Genomic DNA, 19,950 nt, shown 5'->3' with positions numbered 1-19,950 from the left:
CAGAATCAGAGCATTAAGCAAAAATATTGTTTCATGTGATTTCTGTGCCCGCCCCACCCCGTTTGCATAATTGTATGCTTCCTCTTGTATTGCCTAAGCTTCCTTTTCTTCATGCTTTAGTCCTATTTTTGTCTGTGCAGCCGTTTGAAAGATGCTATATTTTTGGAACTAAAACTAACTTCTTAATTAGGACACTCATGTTTTTTTCTTGCTACAAACTAAACACTCTAGAAGTCAACGATAATTTTAAAACTTCTGTAGTATGAATCACTTAAACATGCTTTCTGGGTGTCATTTTACCGAGCTGATTAAACCAGAGTGAAAGGACTTGCTTTATCACCTTTCTGATTTATGCTTTCTTCCCCCTCTCCCATTTTGATGATATTTCAGGAAATTGTCCCCAGCTTTCCATCAAGCACTACTGTCTTTCTGTCGGATGTCAGCAGACAGCCGTTTGGGATCAGAGGTATATTTCCAGTTGACATAAACTAAAAGATCCTTCATTTTGCATGGCAGCAATGGTTAAACAAGCAATAATGGCTTTGAAACAAGACATGGAAAGATGAATCTATGTGCATGAAAGTTAAGAAATAAATATATGTTCTTAGATTTTATGCTAAATATGAAACCTAGTGATAGAGGTGTAATTATTGGGAACTTTGAGTCTCTACTCAGTACTGCTTTTGAAATTACTGACACATCAAAAACTTACAGCTTAATGTATGGGAATAAGTTAAATACTTTTCTGGTAAGTGATCAGCCTGCTGCAATTTTTATTATTGCTTTCAATGGTATTTTTCTGCTCCTGTGCTTCTAAAAAAAGCAAACAAGCAACTTGGTTTTCTAGGTATCTCGAATTGCAGACAGTGAGAAAAGTGTCATGTTAATGCTGGGACGCTGCCTGCCTCATATTGTTCCTAATGTGCTGCTTGCAAAGCGAGAGGTGAGGAACCCTGAAATTTTAATTTTTTTTTATCACGCTATTTTGTTGTTAATTTTGAAGATGTTGTGTCTAATTTCATGGAAGTCTATTACTTGCAATCATGTTCTTACTTTTGTGCATGCATCTCTGCTCCTAGAAAATGGTTTTACACCTCTGTCAGGTGAGTTCAGCAAACCTGCATGGTATCCTAATATTCCTTCCTCTGCTTAAGGCACCCATTAGCATTCAGCGAGACTGTTACTGTAGGTCCATCTGTTTGTGGTAGCATAGATGTTTTTGTTAGGGAAGACCGTATCAATGTGCTTTGCAAAAACAGGGACTATGAGTTCAAACATTCTTTCATTTATTTTGTCTATCAATTTAAATAAGCAATAATGTTCATGTTCTTTTGCAGCACTACGTACTTCAACAAAAATAATTTTCAACAAACAAATTATTTTAATGTCTTTTCTTGGAAGCTCCATGTATCAGCCAAGTAAAGGTTCATCAAAAATACTCCTTTGTAAGGAAATAAGCAATCTTGCTTATATGTTTTCCTTAACTTTAAAATGAGAATGACTAAAAATTATGACCATGTAATGTGTATTTTGAATGTAACTGAAGGTGATGGTTTGCATAATCATTCATGCTATATAGCATACAAAAGGAAGGAAAAAAACGCGACTGGTTTTGATTTGCTTTGTGTTAATATTACACATTACCAAATATGTAAAAAAAACAACCAAAAGCTGAAGGCATATAAAACAAAAATTCTGTGTCCTTATAGTTGACACTGAAATAAAGGGTTTGAAGTAACATATCTTGTTCAACGAGTTTTAGTCCTTGTTGACAGGACCTACAGTATGGTAGACTTGGTCGTGTGTTTTGCGTAAATTCATTTTAAAGCTTTGAAAATTCCTTGAGAAATTTGTACTGATCCTGTAATCTAAAATTTTTATACCATACAAGTAATTATCAGCAGCTGACATGGTGAACTTGAGATATATGCTATGGTTTGAAAATTCATAAAAGGCTTTATTTTTGAGGGGGTGTGGGTGTTAACTGGGTGCTCTGGAAATGCTTCTGTCTTTCACAATAATTCTGTGAATGTTCCTGGATCAGTGCTTAATTTCTGATTTCTTCTTTATTCCTTTCCTTCCTTCTGCTTGGCAGGATGTGGTATTATGGCTCCTTTTCACAGCTTTTAGCTTAATCTGTGTAATGTATTGAATATTTTTGTGACATTTTCTTCTGTTTCCGACTTGGTTCCTTCCTAGGTTGTTTTACAGTGCAAGTTACATTTGATTACATGTATTTTTGACTTAAATTATCTGCTTCAGATTAAATGAAAAAGCCGCAAATCACAATTGAGTAATTGGATTACATGGGATGCTTAATGTTTCAGTAATTAAAATTTGTTTTAAAAATATCTTCTTTTAGTTCCCTGCCACCTTTTGCTATAACTATTTTAATGTTCTTTCTGATCTAGTCATGGAACTTGAAGGAAAAGTTGGGTAGACCATCTGTCAGTATTTATCCTAATCAAATTATGGAAAGCAAACCTAAGAACTAGGCTGTCTTCAACAAGGTATAACTTTGAGTCTTGTCCATACACAACCTTATAATGAGACTTTTGCACAGAGAAGTGGTGTAAAAATATACCTAAAGATCACTCATTTGAGAAAGATGTGTAACAGGTTCAGATCACAATGCAAAATTCTCACCACTCTGTTCTGAAACAAGAAGAATGGTAGTATTTAAGATCTTACGCTATCAATATATTAGGATGAGAGTTAAGCATAATTTTTTGATGACTCCCTGAAGTGTCTTTGTTCTTTAAGCATCCGTCATGTTGAAATTGCTTGCAAAATCTTAAGCTGAAAATTACATGCTATGCATCTTCATTTTGGAGAAACTGAGTTTGCAGAGGCTGACAGTCTCTCAGTAGTTGTTGTCCTTTAGCAGACATTCAGAAACCATTTTTCCTATGCTTTTAAGCATCTTAAGGTCAGTAGCAGCCTGCCTGATCCAGTAGTAAGTGTTCTGGCAAATATTATAGTTGACATTTCTGAAATTATTTATTTTTGTGTATTGGTGCAGCTTTAATTGTTCTTCAGTGTCTGTAGTTTAGGTTCCAGTGGAAGTAACAAAGAAGGAAAGACACAGTATTGAGTAGGGTGGCTGAGGGAATAATTTTAATTGTTTCTGAAAAAAGCAGTTCAACTGTGTAAAATCAATAATGCATCATACAGGAAAATTGCCTCAAAGCAATTCATAATCATCAAAATTCACGTAACAACAAGTAAATTTAATTTTGTTTTAATCTCTAACATCTAGGTTATCTTAACTCCCTGAAAACATGCATGTCAATATTTAGATTTGTGTATGAATACAGTCACAAATAAAGGAGATGTTGCAATCCAAGTAAAAGTTAAGTGGAATGACCAGTAACAAAATGCTAAAAGCCAATACTTTTTTGAGCCCATTGTTTGGGGTGCAGTCTGTGATAATATTTCTTGAAGATGAGCACCTTGGGTTCATAAAAATTGATCTACATTTTACTCTGCTTTCTCAATTGTCATTTTACCACTTAAAATACATTAACAATCAAAAAATTGCAAAAGTAAAATCAGTCACTTTCTATTTGTTAACAGATGTGACATAGAAAAATTCCTTTGGCTAAAATGTAATTAGAGAGAAGCAGTCTTTTACAATTTTTGCAATAACTAATCAGTGCAATACTCATTTTTCACACTTTCTAAGATGTGAAAGTCAATGTTTTTTTGTGGGGAAACGAGTAACCTTGTTTGTACATACAACTTCCATACTCTGCAGTATATAATCCTTTAATGGAGTTTGGCCCAGAGTAAATTTTTTACTTAAACCCTTATTACTCTTGCTCTTAATCAGCACTTCTATTTCATTATTTACACCTTTAATCTCACCCATTATTCCAGTGTTAGTCTTTAACTTCTTTTGTGTTGTGCAGACTTAGCACAATCATGGTAGTAGTGATCTACTGAATATGCACCACTAAATAGTTATACTGAGAAACGGTTATTTATAGAGAGTTCAACATGTTAAGAATAGAGTTTTGCTTTTATTTGTTTAAAAAGTTGAAGCAAAGATAATGTTAGATCTTCAGACTCTGAATTGATACCGTTCTCAACTCCACTAGATCTCCACTGTAGATTGAAAGTAATCACAATAATGTGCGGTAATTGCACATAAATATCACCAAGGCACTTCAATTCTCTGGCATGTCTCTTAAAAAACACAGTAGAGTTGAGTATCTTACTATAAATTTTCATCTCAGTCTTATGCTTTAAAAGCCATAAAATACTGGCTTTGCTGAAGAAATGCAAAAGAAGACTGTGTCAGATCTTGGCAGTATACTTAATTGTTTGCTTCCAGGGGTTGTGTCTAGCAGATTTCATCATGGTTGGATATGGATAAAGGTACCTAAACCTGAGTTGCTGGGCATGAAAATTGTCAGTTGTTGATATCTTCAAGATGACCACTTTAAATTTTCCATTATAGGGGAGAATAAAGAAATCTAAATGAACAATTACAATAGTATGTTACTCTGTAAAACGTAGATTGCAGTAGGTTTCTATAGATTGTTTCTAAAAACAGGGGTAGTATTGACCACAGGTCCTTTCATGTGGTCCTTTTCTTGCTGGTCCTTTTCAGTGCTGGTTTTAGCTTGCAGGACTGTTTTGTTCAGGGGTGAGGGTGCACATGAGACATAACTATATTTTAAGTCCTTTAGTTCCCTTCTGCTCAATATGAGGGCCTAGTGCAGTTTCCTTAGAGTAAAATAACTCAGTCTCATGGAGTATCCTTTTCATCACTACTCTGAAGGCCAATGTCTTTCAACACTTGGCCTGTAAAGCTTAGATAGTTCATGGATGTGAGGAGTTGAATTTGGTGTTTATGAATCGAATTGCCAGCTTTTTTTTGCATCACAAACTTTTGTAGGTGTGTTTTCGAATAAACAGTAGATACAGACAAAGAAGTAGAAAGTTTTTCCAGACCCACACTGTACCATTGATTCTTATGTAAAAACATCCCTTTGGTATCTCAGAGGCTTACTTTGGATCCTGGACTAATAGTCTCACCCCATGAAAGGTAATTAGAGCTGTGATTTTAATATTGGTGAGATTAGTAGTACAAAGTTGTGAGTCATGCGTTAATCCTATGATTAATGGGGTTTTTTTCATATTAAATTAAAAGAATGAATTTGGAACTTTAAATACATTCTTGCCCAAGACAGTTCCTATCAGTTTTTTGTTGGTACCTGCAGCTATTTCAGTTGCAGACAGTAAGATTATTTAATTTTATTTCCTTGCTGTCAGAGGCTAAGTTACAGAATAATTGTAGCGCAGTAGTTGTTCACGATATAAGCATTGACTATTAAAGAAGATAAAAAGGCAGACATTAACAAAATTGATCATGTCATCCTGGTTTATATATTGTTGCCTGCAATATTAATACATTAATATTTGGAGTAATAAAAATATTATTATTTGAACCTACTGAAGTAACCAGTCTTGACACTTAACACTAGTTAAATTTATTCTTTGGGGTAATTATTTTGCTTATACAAACTCCAGCAAGAAGACAGTAATTAGTGAGAGCAATAAGATGTAGAAGACTTGTTGGAATGTTTAGCAAAACATTGTTATAATGATGGAAACAAAACTGACAGAAAAGTCCTTGCTACCTTCTGAGATGCTCACTATATGATGCACTTCTAAAAAACCCAAAGTTTAATATTTTGTTGTAATACTTTTAATATGTAGGAGGAACTGTAGGCATGTAGTTTAGATGGTACTAATTACCATTAAAAATCCATGTTCTTTTGTCCATAAGGAGAGAGCTATTCTGTATGTCCATGTAAATGTTGCCTTTATTGATAACTCAAATAGTGTATCCCTTTCAAAGGTAGTGGAACAAGTTGTTATAAGTTAGGAAGAAGCTGTCCGGAGATACTATGGTGAGAAAAATGTGAGTTTTTCTTTGGAAAGACCTACATGGAGAATTACAGAGAAGGAGAACAGAGGGAAGATGGGCTGTTTCAGTTCTCCTGTGCAATGTGTTAGGTCAGCCTCAGAGCATTGTCAGTCATCTGTATGTAGCTTCTCTCACAGTAAAACCAAAATATCTTCTTTCTCTCCGTTCTGCATCTGGGTAGCTTGCAGATATAAACTGCCTCAGATTGGAATGTGGCTTTTCAATAGGAGAGGTGGGACCTATGACACATGATGTTTTATTGCATCAAGCTGCAAGTGCCAACAATGTTACGATCTCAGTCTGCTTGGAATCTAATGGGAAAACAGTATCAAAGCTCTGGAAGTCACTCTTCTTGCTGTGGTCATGAGTCACTAGTCACTCCTGTTGACTAACACCAACACAAACTATCAAAACTCATGTTCTGAACTCAAAGGCAAAAGAGAAAAGGACTTGGGGATGAACAGGATGTTTAGGAAAGTTCTCAAGTTAGAGGGAGAGTTGTTGGGTTTTTTTGAAACTTCTTGCTTTATGACTGTCAGCACAAGTGGTATTCCTTCCCAAGGAATGCAGAGTGTTTCAAATAGCACTGGAAGTCCACTCCTTGATTATTAATAATTATATAGAGTCTCCTATACCATGTTGTGAACTTTTCTCTTGCATCTAAACAGCCAAATATTAATCTTACCATGTTTTATTGGAAAATTGCTACTTCCTATAGCTTCTCTGCTGGTTTCAAGAATGAAAAATCTGAGATTTGTAAAACACATCTACATGAAAGGCATGACCCTTGGCACCAGTAGGTTGGTTTTTTTTCTTAATGCTCCTGAATGTCCTGAGAAGAATCTGCCCCTTATAAGTCTTTGGGAGACTTCACTTGACCTGTTTCATTCCTCTGTAGAGCAGTTTTGTTCTTCTGGTCCCACAGTCCCCTTTGCTTACAGTTTTACCTTCCTATCCCTGAGGGCTTTAGGGAGCACCGAAAACGCTGTTTGAAACTTCTCACTGTTTCTCCACTCCCGTTAATAGAAGGAGCTGTAGAAGCCCTGATGCAGCGATGCAGAGAACACTCTCTTCTCCCATAGTATGCATGAGAGAATGTGACCAATGGACAAGAAAGTACAGCTAATTCCGTCAGCTAGAATAACCAGCTTGCTGCAAGGTAAAGAACCAGCCTTGTATCTGCCCATGTCGATGCTGTTAGGTTACTCATTACCTTTCAGACACAAGGCAGTAGTTTCTAGGTGAATATTCTCAGGTATTTACCTTTCATGCAGACTCAGCTGAAAAAAGACAATGTTAACTTCCTTAAATTCCGTAAGAAGCTTAAAAAAAACCCCACCTCGTGGTACTGCTTTAAAATCTAGCAGTAGTTCTGAGTAAGCGGTTGAGGTTTTTGAGTAGGTACTCAAACATACTAAGGAAGTGAAATCAATGTATTGGTTTCAACAGATGAAACAAAAATCCCATAAATGTCCCATTTCATGTCCCATTCTTTGTCAACTTTTTCATTGGAGTATTTAAGAATACTTGCAAGAGCAGTTGAATAATGTGAATTTAGAGTAGATTTCAGAAAGTTAGATTTCACTAAAGTAACATGTTTATTTAGCTTTAGGCTTTATTCTTTGTGGTAGTAATTTTGTTCTGTATCTACAAATTGCAATCAGATTTCCTATTTAAAAGATTTTAGTTTAATGTGTAAGTAGTAGTATTTAGAATGGTGTTGAGGTGGGTATTATTTTAGTAATATTCTTTCAAGTCTTTTTGAATTAAAGCAGCATTTGCAGGAGAGAAAATTCTATGCAGTCAAAAAAATAAGTAGGTTAAACCCTTTGCCTTATCATAACTTTAAATGGGCAAAAATCTTAAGTAACCAAAAATAATGAGATCTAACATGCAGATTCTAGAGGGACAAAAGCTCTCAGCTGAAGAAAGTTATTTAGTTGTTCAAGCAATTTAATTTGTAAAGTTCCTTTAATGCAGGTCTTCAGTTCATGTTATTTTGTGTTGTGCTACACTTATTTAAAAACTACCCCAGTTACTCTTAAAGGTATTTAACAAATGGAAATATTCAACATACTCAAATCTATTTTTCATTTCTCCTCCTCTCCTTTTAGGTTTTTTTAAGTGATAGGTAGGATATTTCCATGTTGTCTCCTCTGTCATAAATTCTCTTATCTGTATCATAATTGAGTTGAATATTGCCAGTATATCTTCCAGAATCACAGAGTATTAAAATACAAATTCAGGTTGTCTTGGTCATCTTTGGAGATGGAAAATAACACGTTGAGTAGAATTCTTGTAAAATGAAAAAAAAAAACAAATAAGGTTTGTCAGAGTTGGCTAGCTTAGGCACTGCTCTAAAAGGGAGTCTTGTTCTATGTTTAATATAAATAGAGCTCCTGCTGTTTAGGAAAATACAGGTTGAGCAGTGAGGATGTTGTCAGTGGTGTTTCCACAGGTCCACAAGAACATCATTATTAGGTCTCTTTGAATATCTGCAAGAAGAAATTTTCACCTCCCTGCAAAGTCATTCTAAACAACCACAGGTTTTTCCAGGTTTTGTATAATTTCTCCTACTAATGTTACATGTGTTTCCCACTGTCACCTGTTATTTGTCACAACTTAATAATTCACAAAAAGTCTTTCTGCTGAAAATTACTCCTAAGTACACAGCAGGCGTGCAAGGTAATCTCCAGATTACTTGCCCATGTTTTTTTTCCAGACACTGAGGTTTTTTCTTCTTTTTCTCCTGACCTCCCAGTGTGATGTTTCTGTCTCTAAGATATTAAATCATTTAAAAACTGTCTGGCTTCCAAATTCAGTTGGAGTAAAAGCTCACATCAACAAGGTCAAGGGAAGGGACTTCCAGACAATGTTTTAGAAACATTTGTTTCTTCTGGGAATGAATACCATGACTTTGTAGACGTATTTAGAAAGGAGGAGGCCTTCACTATGAAGATCCTTATATTTTCTCTCCATGTTTTACACAGTATTTTCTTTGTAATTTGTTCCTTTAAGGGGTTTTAATTACTCCAAAAAGAAAATTCAGCTTCAGAGATCGCTTATGTATGGGGAAAAAAAATAGAACCTTTACAAAAATCAGATAATTGTCAGTCAACACAAAACCTGTCTGCAGTCACCTTTACCAATGTATGTTTCTCAATGTTTATTTTTTCAAACTTGTGCTAAAAACTGTGTGGGTGTTCAATTGGAAATTTTAATCTTTAACTCTGTGGCGTTTTTTCATAGGAGCTTTATTCCATAGTTGTCTGTGGAGCTTCGGTTCAGTAGGTAGTGAAAACAGTTGAAACCATGATTGTCCTCTAATTCTGGTTACAGGTGACCTGCATATGTTAATTGTAATCTTTGCAGAGCTCTTCATTTTATGTGCTGATTCTCCCCTGATTTTTCCTAGCAGGAAAATAATTCTTACTTTCGTAGACCTTCACTTTTCCTCAAGTCACTTAATAAAACGTCAGGACTCCAAAGTATCTTTTCTAACTGTTTTGATGTTATGTGATTTTAGATTTATCTTCTTAGTTTCTTGTGTAGTAAATGAATGTATGCCCAAAGCAATTTTACTTTGTTTGGTTCTCCCCTACCCACAACTTTTTAGGAATTGATCCCACTCATACTGTGTACAGCCTGCCTCCATCCTGAACCCAAAGAGAGAGATCAGCTTCTGCACATACTGTTCAATTTGATCAAACGACCAGACGATGAGCAAAGGTGTGTTTGTGCTTGTGTGATATGGGACAAGCAGGAACTTTTTTTTCTGTGCAAGCAGCAGAACTAGTAAAAATTGGATATTATTGGGTGGTATTAAACAAGTTTTGTTTAAGCTGGTGTTTTGCTTATATAGTGTTGACAAATTTATGCCAAGTTCAGGAGTTTCCATTTCCATCATCTGTACTTCCAGTTACTGAAATACAAGAATGTGCTTGTAAGCTACAGTGTAATTTCAGTTCCTTTTTCTGTTTAAAGATGAATTTAAACTGTTTTGTTAAAATGGTCTTCAACATTATCATTCTTAGCACTGGTTGATTTAGAAATCAAACCAGTTTATTTTTTAAACCTGTCTTAGTGATCCACGTTTGTTCAGATGACCACCACATTTCTTTAGGGAAAATAGTGCTCTTGCTACATATGGCTCATTAATATGGTAGTTATAAAAAATCAGAAGAATGTGGCAGTGATCTAGGTCTGACAAGTGTTAAGGACTTTGTTTCATTTTGATTAAGCTTCTGAAACAAATTACACCTTTTGTTCTATAAATTTAATTCTTCCCTAGTGCTCAGGAAAACTGACTTTTGTACTGATCTTTATGAAAATATCCTTAAGGTTGAAAGACAGTACCCAAGCTGTTATGTTTCCTTCTCTTAACTCTGGAACTTTCATGTGTGATCTTTAGCTCTTCCATTATTTTCATTAGAGATGTTTTGGAAAGCATCTGTATCTATTGTTCCTCTAGGCTGTCTTCAGACAAAATAGGCTTTATCAAATAGGTGGAAAGCATTTCTTTTGGAGACTCTCCAAAACTGAAGTGTTCAGGCATCTTTTTAAACCTTTCCCATGGTAAAATTTAGAGATTAGGTATAATTGAAAGCCATGGCTTTGGAGAAAAAAAAAGCTTAAATAAACAAAAGTAACTTGTAGCATAGTGGCACCATGTAGATTGAAATTACAAAAAGATACAGTCTTGGTTCTACATCAGAGTCATTAGAAATCTGCTTCTGGAGTGTTTTAAATGTCCCAGTGGATTGAGAAGCTAAAATAATTGGTGGTTGAAGGGCAAGGAAATTGCATGTCACTTGGAGTCTCTTGTGATTAATTTGTTACAGGATTGGTGGTCTATCAAGTAGACCTTTCATATCCCCCATTGGTGCATTAGGTGTGTCTTTTCCAGCAGTTAAGAAAGAAGAAAAATCTTTTTTCCTTGAATTTGTTCCATTTTTGTTACAAAATAGAGATTTATATATAAAAATAACTTGTTTCCATGAGAAATCTGGGAAAAATAATCTGCCACAAACTCTAGGACAAAGCATGCATATACATAATATACATTTGCACACATAGAAATAACAATTACTTTTGAAGGTGCCATAATCTGATGGAAAAGCAGTTAAGATTCCATGAAATAAAAGAGATTCTGAATAGTAATTAAATACAACCTACCTTTTCAGAATTTAAGGGGGGTTATATTTATAGATTTCTATGGAAGCCTATTATCCATGCTTTATTTTTATCTAAATACATCTAAATAATATTTTAGAAGTCTTCTGCAAAATGTGAGGAAAGACGTTCAGGACAGTCACCAGAATGATGATGTTAATTATCTCTTGTTACTTATTTGCGTTATGCTGTACTGTACAGGCCTACTGCATTGTACCTTGATATGGCAGCTGATTAGTTGACATTTTTAATTTGCTAAATGCAAGAGACTGAAATGTGACATTGCATTTCTAAGAATTAAGCCCATTAAAAGAAGTATTTTGTTTTACAATGTCAAATATCTGAAGTATGTTAACGATTATGCAGAAAGCCTGGATTATACCTCTTGCCCATGTGAGATGCATTTTGGTGCTTGGCATATTTCTGTAGTCTTGTACACTAACATTGTATTTGACAAGGCCACTTGTATCCTCATGGCTTTGCTCATTAATGTTCCATTCAACTTTTAAAAATGCCCATCAAATTCTCTTCTGCAAAGGAGCAAAAATGTTTTCACATAACCTCCTTTTTGTACAATTATGTTAGTTTTGGAGGCTAGGAGTCATAATGAAGTGAGTTTAATGTTTAATAGGACAAGATCAAAACGTTGCTTCAATTGCCTTTTATTCAGATCCTTACAACTTTGCTTTCCCTGAAATGCTGACTGTTATATGCTGTTAAAATGGTTGCAATAAAATATTTAAAATCTTTTTTTAAAATATTTTTGAAAGATCTTCAAATTCTCGTCTTGGTAGGCAGGGCAAAAAGAAATCTGGCTCAATTTTGAGATTTCATGGAACTTTAAAAAAAATATTTGATTTAAGAAAAAATATTTTGTTTTATCCCATTTATAATGCAGAAAACTTCAAGTGATTAGTGTGTTCTGCTATTTTCTAATGTCTTAAAAATATATATTCTCTTGCCCAGTTCTGTGATTAGGTGCAGTGTACAGAACCAAAGACAGTAATTCAAATGCCTATTTTGTTTGCAGTAGAACTGAGAATTACCACAGGCTTTTGTCTCCGTATTGCTATCAGCTGTTGATTTCTTGAGTCTTACCTATTCATTTTTGTTTTCTCCTTACTTTTTACCTTAATCAAAGGACTAGTTCTGTCAGTGTGGCAGAGAGGTAAAAAACCCAAACACACAAAACACAGAAGAGCTTGCTCTGATTGTTGGCATAAAGAATGCTGGGATAAAAAAAAACCCCAACTTTTTGATAGGATCTTTCTCTTAAAAAATTCTTAAAGTGAATAAGTCTTTTTTTGAAGGGGTATGTTCTCTAAGGGGTTAAAAGATAACCAGCAGAATCTCTGCCTTTCAACCTTAAGAGGATGCTATTGGTACAAAAAATATTTAGGAGTCTAGACATGACACTAAAATGGTAACAAATTAATTCTGGCTTACATTTCACAGAGGAATAATGATAAACTCTGAGTGGTGTCCTAATCTTACTGAGGAAGTAATAAAATTGAGTCTCATGTCCACACATTATCATTTGAAACTGGGTATTTAATAATTCACATAGGTTCTAAAGGTAAATAGAATTGGTGAATTGCATTCAAAGTTGGTACTATTCCAATCCTATCAACAGGAAAAAGAGAAGTAAAAGCATCTTAGCAAGATAGACACTCATTAAATAAAATACCACAAATGACAATTTAGTACTGTCTTACTGAAATTTTATATATACCTCTGTGCCTATAAAATTGACGGAACGATGGCAATTTCTTGCAAAATTTAATGAAAGGTAAAAAAGTATAAGAATATGAATACAAATAACATGTGATCATAGATCCTACTGGTTGATTACTTGCTTTCATTTTTTAGTGGACTTTAGAAGATTTCTCACAAGAGTGGAGTTCAGTATTTTGTGAGGTGACAGTAACTTGCATGTCAGAAGGTTGCAAAACTATGTCATAAAAGAAATAAGCTGCTTGCTCTGAAGAAAGTTCATTAAATCTCACAAATGCTTCTAAATAAAATCAATTTACTTCAGTGAAATACTGATAGTATGATAGTATTACGTAATTTAGATCCTTTTACTGCATGGTAGTATTCAGTACTAGGAATTAAATGAGAAATTCAGTGAGACACTCCCAATCTCAGACTTTAGAAAATCAGAAATACCCAAATCAGAGATTCTCAGACTAGTTTATGGAGTTGAGGATCTGCAAGATTTTGGAAAAGATTCTGAATATAAAACAAGGTAAAATGATAGAATAGTTTGGGTTGGAAGGGATGTTTGAAGGTTATGTAAACAAATCCCCACCCTGCAATGAGCAGGGATATTAGTGGCTTTCAATTTAATATTTAGTCTTTAAGTCATTGTGGATGGTGTGAAATCTTGACTGCAGACAACTATCTATTGCCTGTCAGCATGTGCTTTTCCTGACTTAAGGAATATATGTTATATATTATAAAACTTTATAAACAGGTTAAAGCTTTACATTTATCTTTTCAGACAGATGATACTGACTGGGTGCGTGGCATTTGCTCGACATGTTGGACCAACACGTGTAGAAGCTGAACTTTTACCACAGTGTTGGGAGCAGGTAACTGATTAGTGTTTGCTTTATGCTCCAAAATCAGTTAAAAGTTCATAAATTTGAGTTGTACTTGTTCAAGGGAGAGGTTTTGGGTTTGGTTTTCAGAAAGATATTTGCATGTTCTTTGTTCTCATCATATATATTTTTATTTAATATTAAAAACACCTCAGAAGCAGAAAGCTTATTAAAGACTATCTGGAGAGATTTTAGTTACCTGCTTGTACCTGAATAAGCTTGTTATAATGAAGTGTAAATAAGCACATGTTCTTCATCAGTGTTGTGTAACATATTGCTAGGTAGGTAGTTTTATAATTTTTGCTCTGCCTTCCAGCCTGTTGGAAATCCATTTTCATTCAAAGATTTTATTTGCTGATTTTTTTAAATGTTGTATTAAGTCCCTGGAGCAGTGGCCACACCAACTAGTTTAAATTCTTAAAGACAAAATCAAAGACCAAAGTACTCATAAGCAAGTCTCTCATAGGTGAGATAAGCCTGAAGTTTACATGTCTCTTGTAGAATCACAGTGATCTTTTTCACAGATACTCCAAATTAATAGAAATAACCGAAGAACCAAACCAAAATGTTTTTACTTTTTCATCTGAAACATGGAAGCAGAACAACATGAGTTCAGGTGAAAATCTGTTGTATTGTCCTACCACAGTGAAGGAAAGGGAGTTCATCATTGCCTGAGAAGACAATGAATAACTAAGCCATGACGGAGTGGGAATGCCTGCTTTGATGGCAGAGTCTTTCTGGTCTGGTAGTTTCCTACTGTTCCTTGCATAACACAGCAATCTGTGTTTCCTAATAAAGTCTAAGCTTTAATAACCTTAATGCTTTCTGACAGTAGAAGTATGAAATTATATGCAGCGTTTGTGCTTGTTGTGAATGACTGATGTATCTGTTGATTAAGTGAAGGTCTCATGACAGTAGTAGTTTGAAAGGAGCCATACGAAGAATTCTGTATTTTTGCCTAATTTTGTAAGCAACATTTTGTTTTCTTAGTCCTCATGTACTTTAAATTGTGCTTGAAAAAAAACTATCTCACCTCAGGAAGAGCACATTTTTCTCATCTACTTCTTGCTAATTGCTGATGCAGAAGAGAAACTAGTCCAACCGTACAAATACAGCATCACAGACTGCCAAGTCATATGGCATAGTGCACTTACCTAATGCAGTTTGCCAGGCTTTATTTGGCAGTACTGGAAACAGGTCATTATTTTCTCCAGCTGAAATACCAGCTGAATCTCACTGTCACAAGTCTTGAGTTTGTAGAAGGAACTCTAGTATAAACATCATTTTCTACTTTTTGCAGTAAATGTGTAAATCATGAAAAGGATTCATGCTCTTGGTCTCCAACCAAAATCTGTTTACAGATGCAAAGGTCTGGGCCCTTAGGAAATTCATCCTTTTCATTAATACATTGTGGAGCTCAGTTATCAGGCTAGTCTTTGTGAACTCTCTACCTGCTCTTTTGCAGGTAAAATTTGGTAACTGACTCAGTTTAGTTGAAGGATCTCTGAATGCTAAAAGGGTCACTCAAAACTAGTGACCAGTTATTGGCTTCCAAAATTGGAATACTGCTTACTAAAGATAAAAGGGAAATAAATAATAATAAACATTTTAGTTACATTTCGTTTCCAAGGGCTACTCATCTTCTCTGAACACAAACCTGAAAGAAATTTCAGTCTTTTTTCCTCCAGTATGTCTTTGCAATATCAGAGGTGATACTTGTATTGCCATGCCAGACTACCTAAAACCTGTAGGGGGATAGAATATAAGAAAATAAAGATAATGTAGAAAGTAATCTTAACCCTAAGGAGTTGCAGCTGGGCCAATTATCAAAGATTAGGGACAGGCCTGACTTTAACAGGCCACAGCTGTAACGAATAAGAAGAAGATGCTATAAAAGAGTGGGGTGGCTGGTTGAGAAGGGAACTGGAGTCAGTTGGCTCCTTTGTGAAGAAGAAAGAGTCAGTGCTCTGAGGAGCTGCCCATGAGAAACACCATGAAGGTGTGAAACTCTTGTGATAAGGAGACAACAGTATAGAACCCCTACAATAAGATGGCAATAAAAAACAGCTGAAACTAGTCATTGTGGTTTCCCTCAGGGAGGCAGAGCTCTAGAAGATGATGTGTGTCTATGCTGCCAGTGGGGAATTTGCATTTGAAAAGATGGCACATGAATAAAAGATTTTACAGAATAATAAAGAAGGTTTGGAAGGGACCTTAAAGGCCATTAGCTCCAAGCCCCATCCAGCCTGGCCTTGAACACTTCCTGGGATGGGGCATCCACGGCTTCTCTGGGCAACCTGTTCCAGTGCCTCACCACCTTCACAGCCTAGTAGGTTTTAAAGCAGCCTCTTACTTGTCCATAATATTTTTCATCTATGAGATCTGCATACTTCCAAAAATTATTGCAGGTACTGTATTGATGAATGAATGCAAAATAATGATAGACACACTCAAAGAACATTCTCATGCTTGAGACTTCAGTTTAGTCCTGAAGCTTACAATTTGTTAATTTAAGTCTCTTTGAAATCATCTTTTCCACACTTGATTCTTGAGAGAGTTCTCAGTCATTTCATACCAGAGCAGTCAGAGTCAGGCATCATTGTTGAGTGTGCTGAGCCAGTCATCTCAGAAAGCTGTCAGGTTGGCTGTATCGTTTTTCCTATGTAAATACATCCTGGCTATTTCCAGCCAAGTTCTTGTCCTTTGGATGTTTGGAAATGCTTTGTAAGGCCGATTGCTCCGACAGCTTCCCAGGAGCTGGTGTGAGGTAGGCTGCCCTGTGTTTGACTGGGTTCTCTGTCTTGCCCTTCCTGAGGGTAGCAGTGACATTTGCTTTCTTCCAGTCCTCAGGAATTTCCCCATTGCCACAACATTTTGTTAATTGTCAAGAGTGTTCTTGGAATGACATCAGCCTGAGCACTCATGGGTACATCCCCATCAGGGCCCACACATTAGTGTATGTCAAATTTCTTCCATATTTCCTGTCCTGCTAGTTTCTGCTAAAGGTTCTCCTGGTGCCAGAATTTGGCATGGATTTTAGGGACCTCAGACTACTGAAGGCAAGTCTTTCAAGACAGAGACAAAGAAGGCAGTGAGTGCTTTGGTCTTTTTACATGGTGAGATGACTGCCTCACCAAGGCTATACACTACATAGCAAGAAAGAAGCAATTGCACCAAATGCTGAATATCCTATTTTATCTGACAGCATCAAAAAATTCACATTTTACTCTCAGCATGGTACCACAGACTTTTTTATTCACAAAGCATTGAAACACTTCATTGTTTCATTGTACAACCATTACAACCACTAAATCTGGCTCCACCAGAATGCACACTTGATTCTGAAGTGTCAATAATAAATATTAATTTTGAAAGGCAGAATTTTTCAAGCAGCTTTTGAGTAGAAAGGGGAAATATCACAGGATCAAGAGGTTCTTGGTAATACAAATTGTTTTTAGAGGTGTGACATATTTATGCTGGACTTGAGAGCAGAACTTTAATAGAATGCAAATGTGTTTAGGCTTCTACAGGTGTCTTCTGACTGTGATTGCTCAGCAAGACCTGGGCAGCTCTGCTACACTGCTTGGCTCAGAGCACTAGAGGGCACTTGTGCAGCTCTTGGAGGAACAGTGCTCCTGAAAGTCTTCATAAGACAAAATATTTCATGTAGTGCCAGTTCAGGAGTTATGCAGATTCTTTAGAGTACAGCACCCATACACTGCTGTCCTTTTTATTGCATATATGTACATGCTTCTCACATACATATGTGCTTCTCTGACTCTTGCCCTGCTATAAGCTATGTCTTATAGGACAACTGCCTCACTTTTATGCCTCAGTGCAAGAATTTGAGGCTCCTTAGTACCCAGGTGCAACTTCTGTGAGCTCAGTGTTTATTGAAGAGGTGCAGACACACCCCTCTAACAGGGTGTGCACCCCTCTGCAGTTCACTCTAACCACATTTTGAATGCTGGTTACTGCAAAGCAAACAGTCCATCTGTTTCTCTTTACCAGATCAACCACAAATACCCAGAGCGACGGCTGCTGGTAGCAGAATCCTGTGGAGCTCTAGCACCTTACCTTCCAGTAAGTATTAATAGACTTCAAATACCTGCTAAGGAAAGCAGGGTAAAAATCTGATGCATAATGTAAGCATCCTTTATCATTTAAAATATCACTAAGTATGTATGTTATGCATTGACAGTCACATTGTCTTCTACTTTATATCACACATGAGATTCACTAAGTCACTTTAAGAAGGAGATAGTTTGTTATGAAAAAATACAGGTTAATCTAGCTATAAAATGTTTCTAAAAACAATATGAGTATTCATTTCTGTAAAAATGAGGTAAAGAAAAGATAGTTAGGACCAATTAAGGAAACAATCTGTGAAAAAGGAATTGGCACCCAGCTGCAGCGTTCTTCAGACACTGTGGAATGTTACATCAAGAGTGCTGCCAGTTAGAAGAAGCAGTGAAATTATATCAGTGGTAAACTAGAATTTGAAGCTTCAGAGAAAGGGCAGAAGGAGCGAGCTTAAAATTAAAACTCAATTTCTCCAATATAGCAATGCAGTGATTACTTAAAGTCTAGGCCTACAGTAGTTTTACTGCTGTTAGTTATTTTTGGTTCCATGCAAATGAAGGGACCTTAGTTCTGTGCTTAGTAGGACAAAAGCCTTTCTATTGAAGCTACTGGCATTTTATATTCATTCATCTTCTCTTGTGAAAGCTGAACTTATAATATTCATAAAGGATTTTATGGCTGGAGGAAGGGATTTTGTTTGTGAGCACTAATAGAAGTGGCAACTTTTTATTATCCACATTTCTTGCTTCATTGGCTTTAACAAATATGTTTCTCATTTACAAACAGAAAGAAATTCGTAGTTCACTAGTACTTTCCATGCTGCAACAAATGCTAATGGAAGATAAGGCCGATCTGGTACGAGAAGCTGTGATCAAAAGCCTTGGCATCATTATGGGCTATATTGATGATCCAGATAAATATCAACAGGTATCATTTGGTTTGGGTTCTGTATGTGTAAAATGCTTTCTATGGATATTTCATAAATAATGAAAGAGGTTGTATAATAATAGATAATTGTTTAAATTCCTGCATTTTTCTTAATTATTTCCAGATACTTAAAAAATTAGAATTTCAGGTGTAAGCCTTATATAGAAGCTGCTCTAATAGTTCATAATTTGCCTTTAAGAACATGCCACTTCACTGCCCATCTGATATTATTAGCCAGTTTGGCATCATCACTTACTAACACAGATTCATTTGCTACAACAAAGCCTACCTGTAGTTCAGCTTAATGCTGAACAATAATGTTTCTCATAAGTGAAAATAAAGAACTTTTCTCTTTGAGTTTTTGAAGGGAGAGTGGTAAAAATGTGTATATAAATTTTTGGGAAATAATTGCATTCTTTACTGTGTTTTACCAGGGTTTTGAACTGCTGCTTTCAGCTTTAGGAGACCCTTCAGAGCGTGTGGTTAGTGCAACACATCAGGTATTTTTACCTGCTTATGCTGCCTGGACAACAGAACTGGGAAATTTACAGTTCCATCTTATACCTACACTGCTTAATAAAATTGAAAAATTGCTCAGGGTATGTACTCAGCTGTTTCTACATTGGAGAATTTTCTTTGTATTCTTCACTTGTACTTTGGAAGAAGAAAAAAAAAACAAAACAAGAAAAAACACCAAACCTCCCCCAAACTAAACATACTCTTCTTTAATACTGATCTGTTTTATATCCTAATATAAATGTCTAAATTGTGTAGATCTTGGTAAACTGCAGTTTTTATTAAATAAGCAAGAAAAGTAGATTTGAATGGTTAAGTTAGCCATTTCCAGTTTGGATCCAATTTGCACATTTCATTTGATAGATATCTCAAAAGTTCTGGAAAAATTGTGTTCCTCCTAGGTATCTAACGCAATGAAAGAAGATACTTGCATTCAGACAGCAAGTGACTTGTTTATTCAGTTTAGATGCCTTGGTCTCTGAGACAAAGGATCCACATTTCCAAAATGTGCTGCAAAATGTTCTTTCAAAATACGAGCCTGTTCATCAGCACGAACTGCTAAATGCCAAAGGTTATATTGCCTGAATCTTTTCAGTAGAGGTGACTTAAGAGTGGCAAAATATGCTTATGATTAGGCTAAATTGCTTTATAATTAGTGTGTCTGAGTAGAAGCTCATCACAGATGGGTTGATGCCTTGCCAGGGAATAGAT

The 19,950-nt window shown here is 35.6% G+C and overlaps 1 protein-coding gene across 1 annotated transcript in view; it reads left to right on the top strand.

Annotated features, from left to right (window-relative positions):
- The window catches only part of RELCH (RAB11 binding and LisH domain, coiled-coil and HEAT repeat containing), a 72,176-nt gene that overhangs the window by 27,683 nt on the left and 24,543 nt on the right, over positions 1-19,950 (top strand). Inside the window, exons 9-15 of the mRNA XM_014308150.2 lie at positions 391-466; positions 848-943; positions 9,555-9,667; positions 13,614-13,704; positions 17,725-17,796; positions 18,583-18,723; positions 19,158-19,322. Of these exons, the coding sequence (XP_014163625.1) occupies positions 391-466; positions 848-943; positions 9,555-9,667; positions 13,614-13,704; positions 17,725-17,796; positions 18,583-18,723; positions 19,158-19,322 (754 nt within the window). The remainder of the gene's footprint in view (positions 1-390; positions 467-847; positions 944-9,554; positions 9,668-13,613; positions 13,705-17,724; positions 17,797-18,582; positions 18,724-19,157; positions 19,323-19,950) is intronic.

The sequence above is a fragment of the Geospiza fortis genome, unplaced genomic scaffold (genome assembly GCF_000277835.1).
Source record: "Geospiza fortis unplaced genomic scaffold, GeoFor_1.0 scaffold58, whole genome shotgun sequence".
NCBI classification, from domain to species: domain Eukaryota; kingdom Metazoa; phylum Chordata; class Aves; order Passeriformes; family Thraupidae; genus Geospiza; species Geospiza fortis.
The sequence above is the reverse complement of the archived record's forward strand: the minus strand, read 5'-3'. Positions and strand labels throughout refer to the sequence as shown.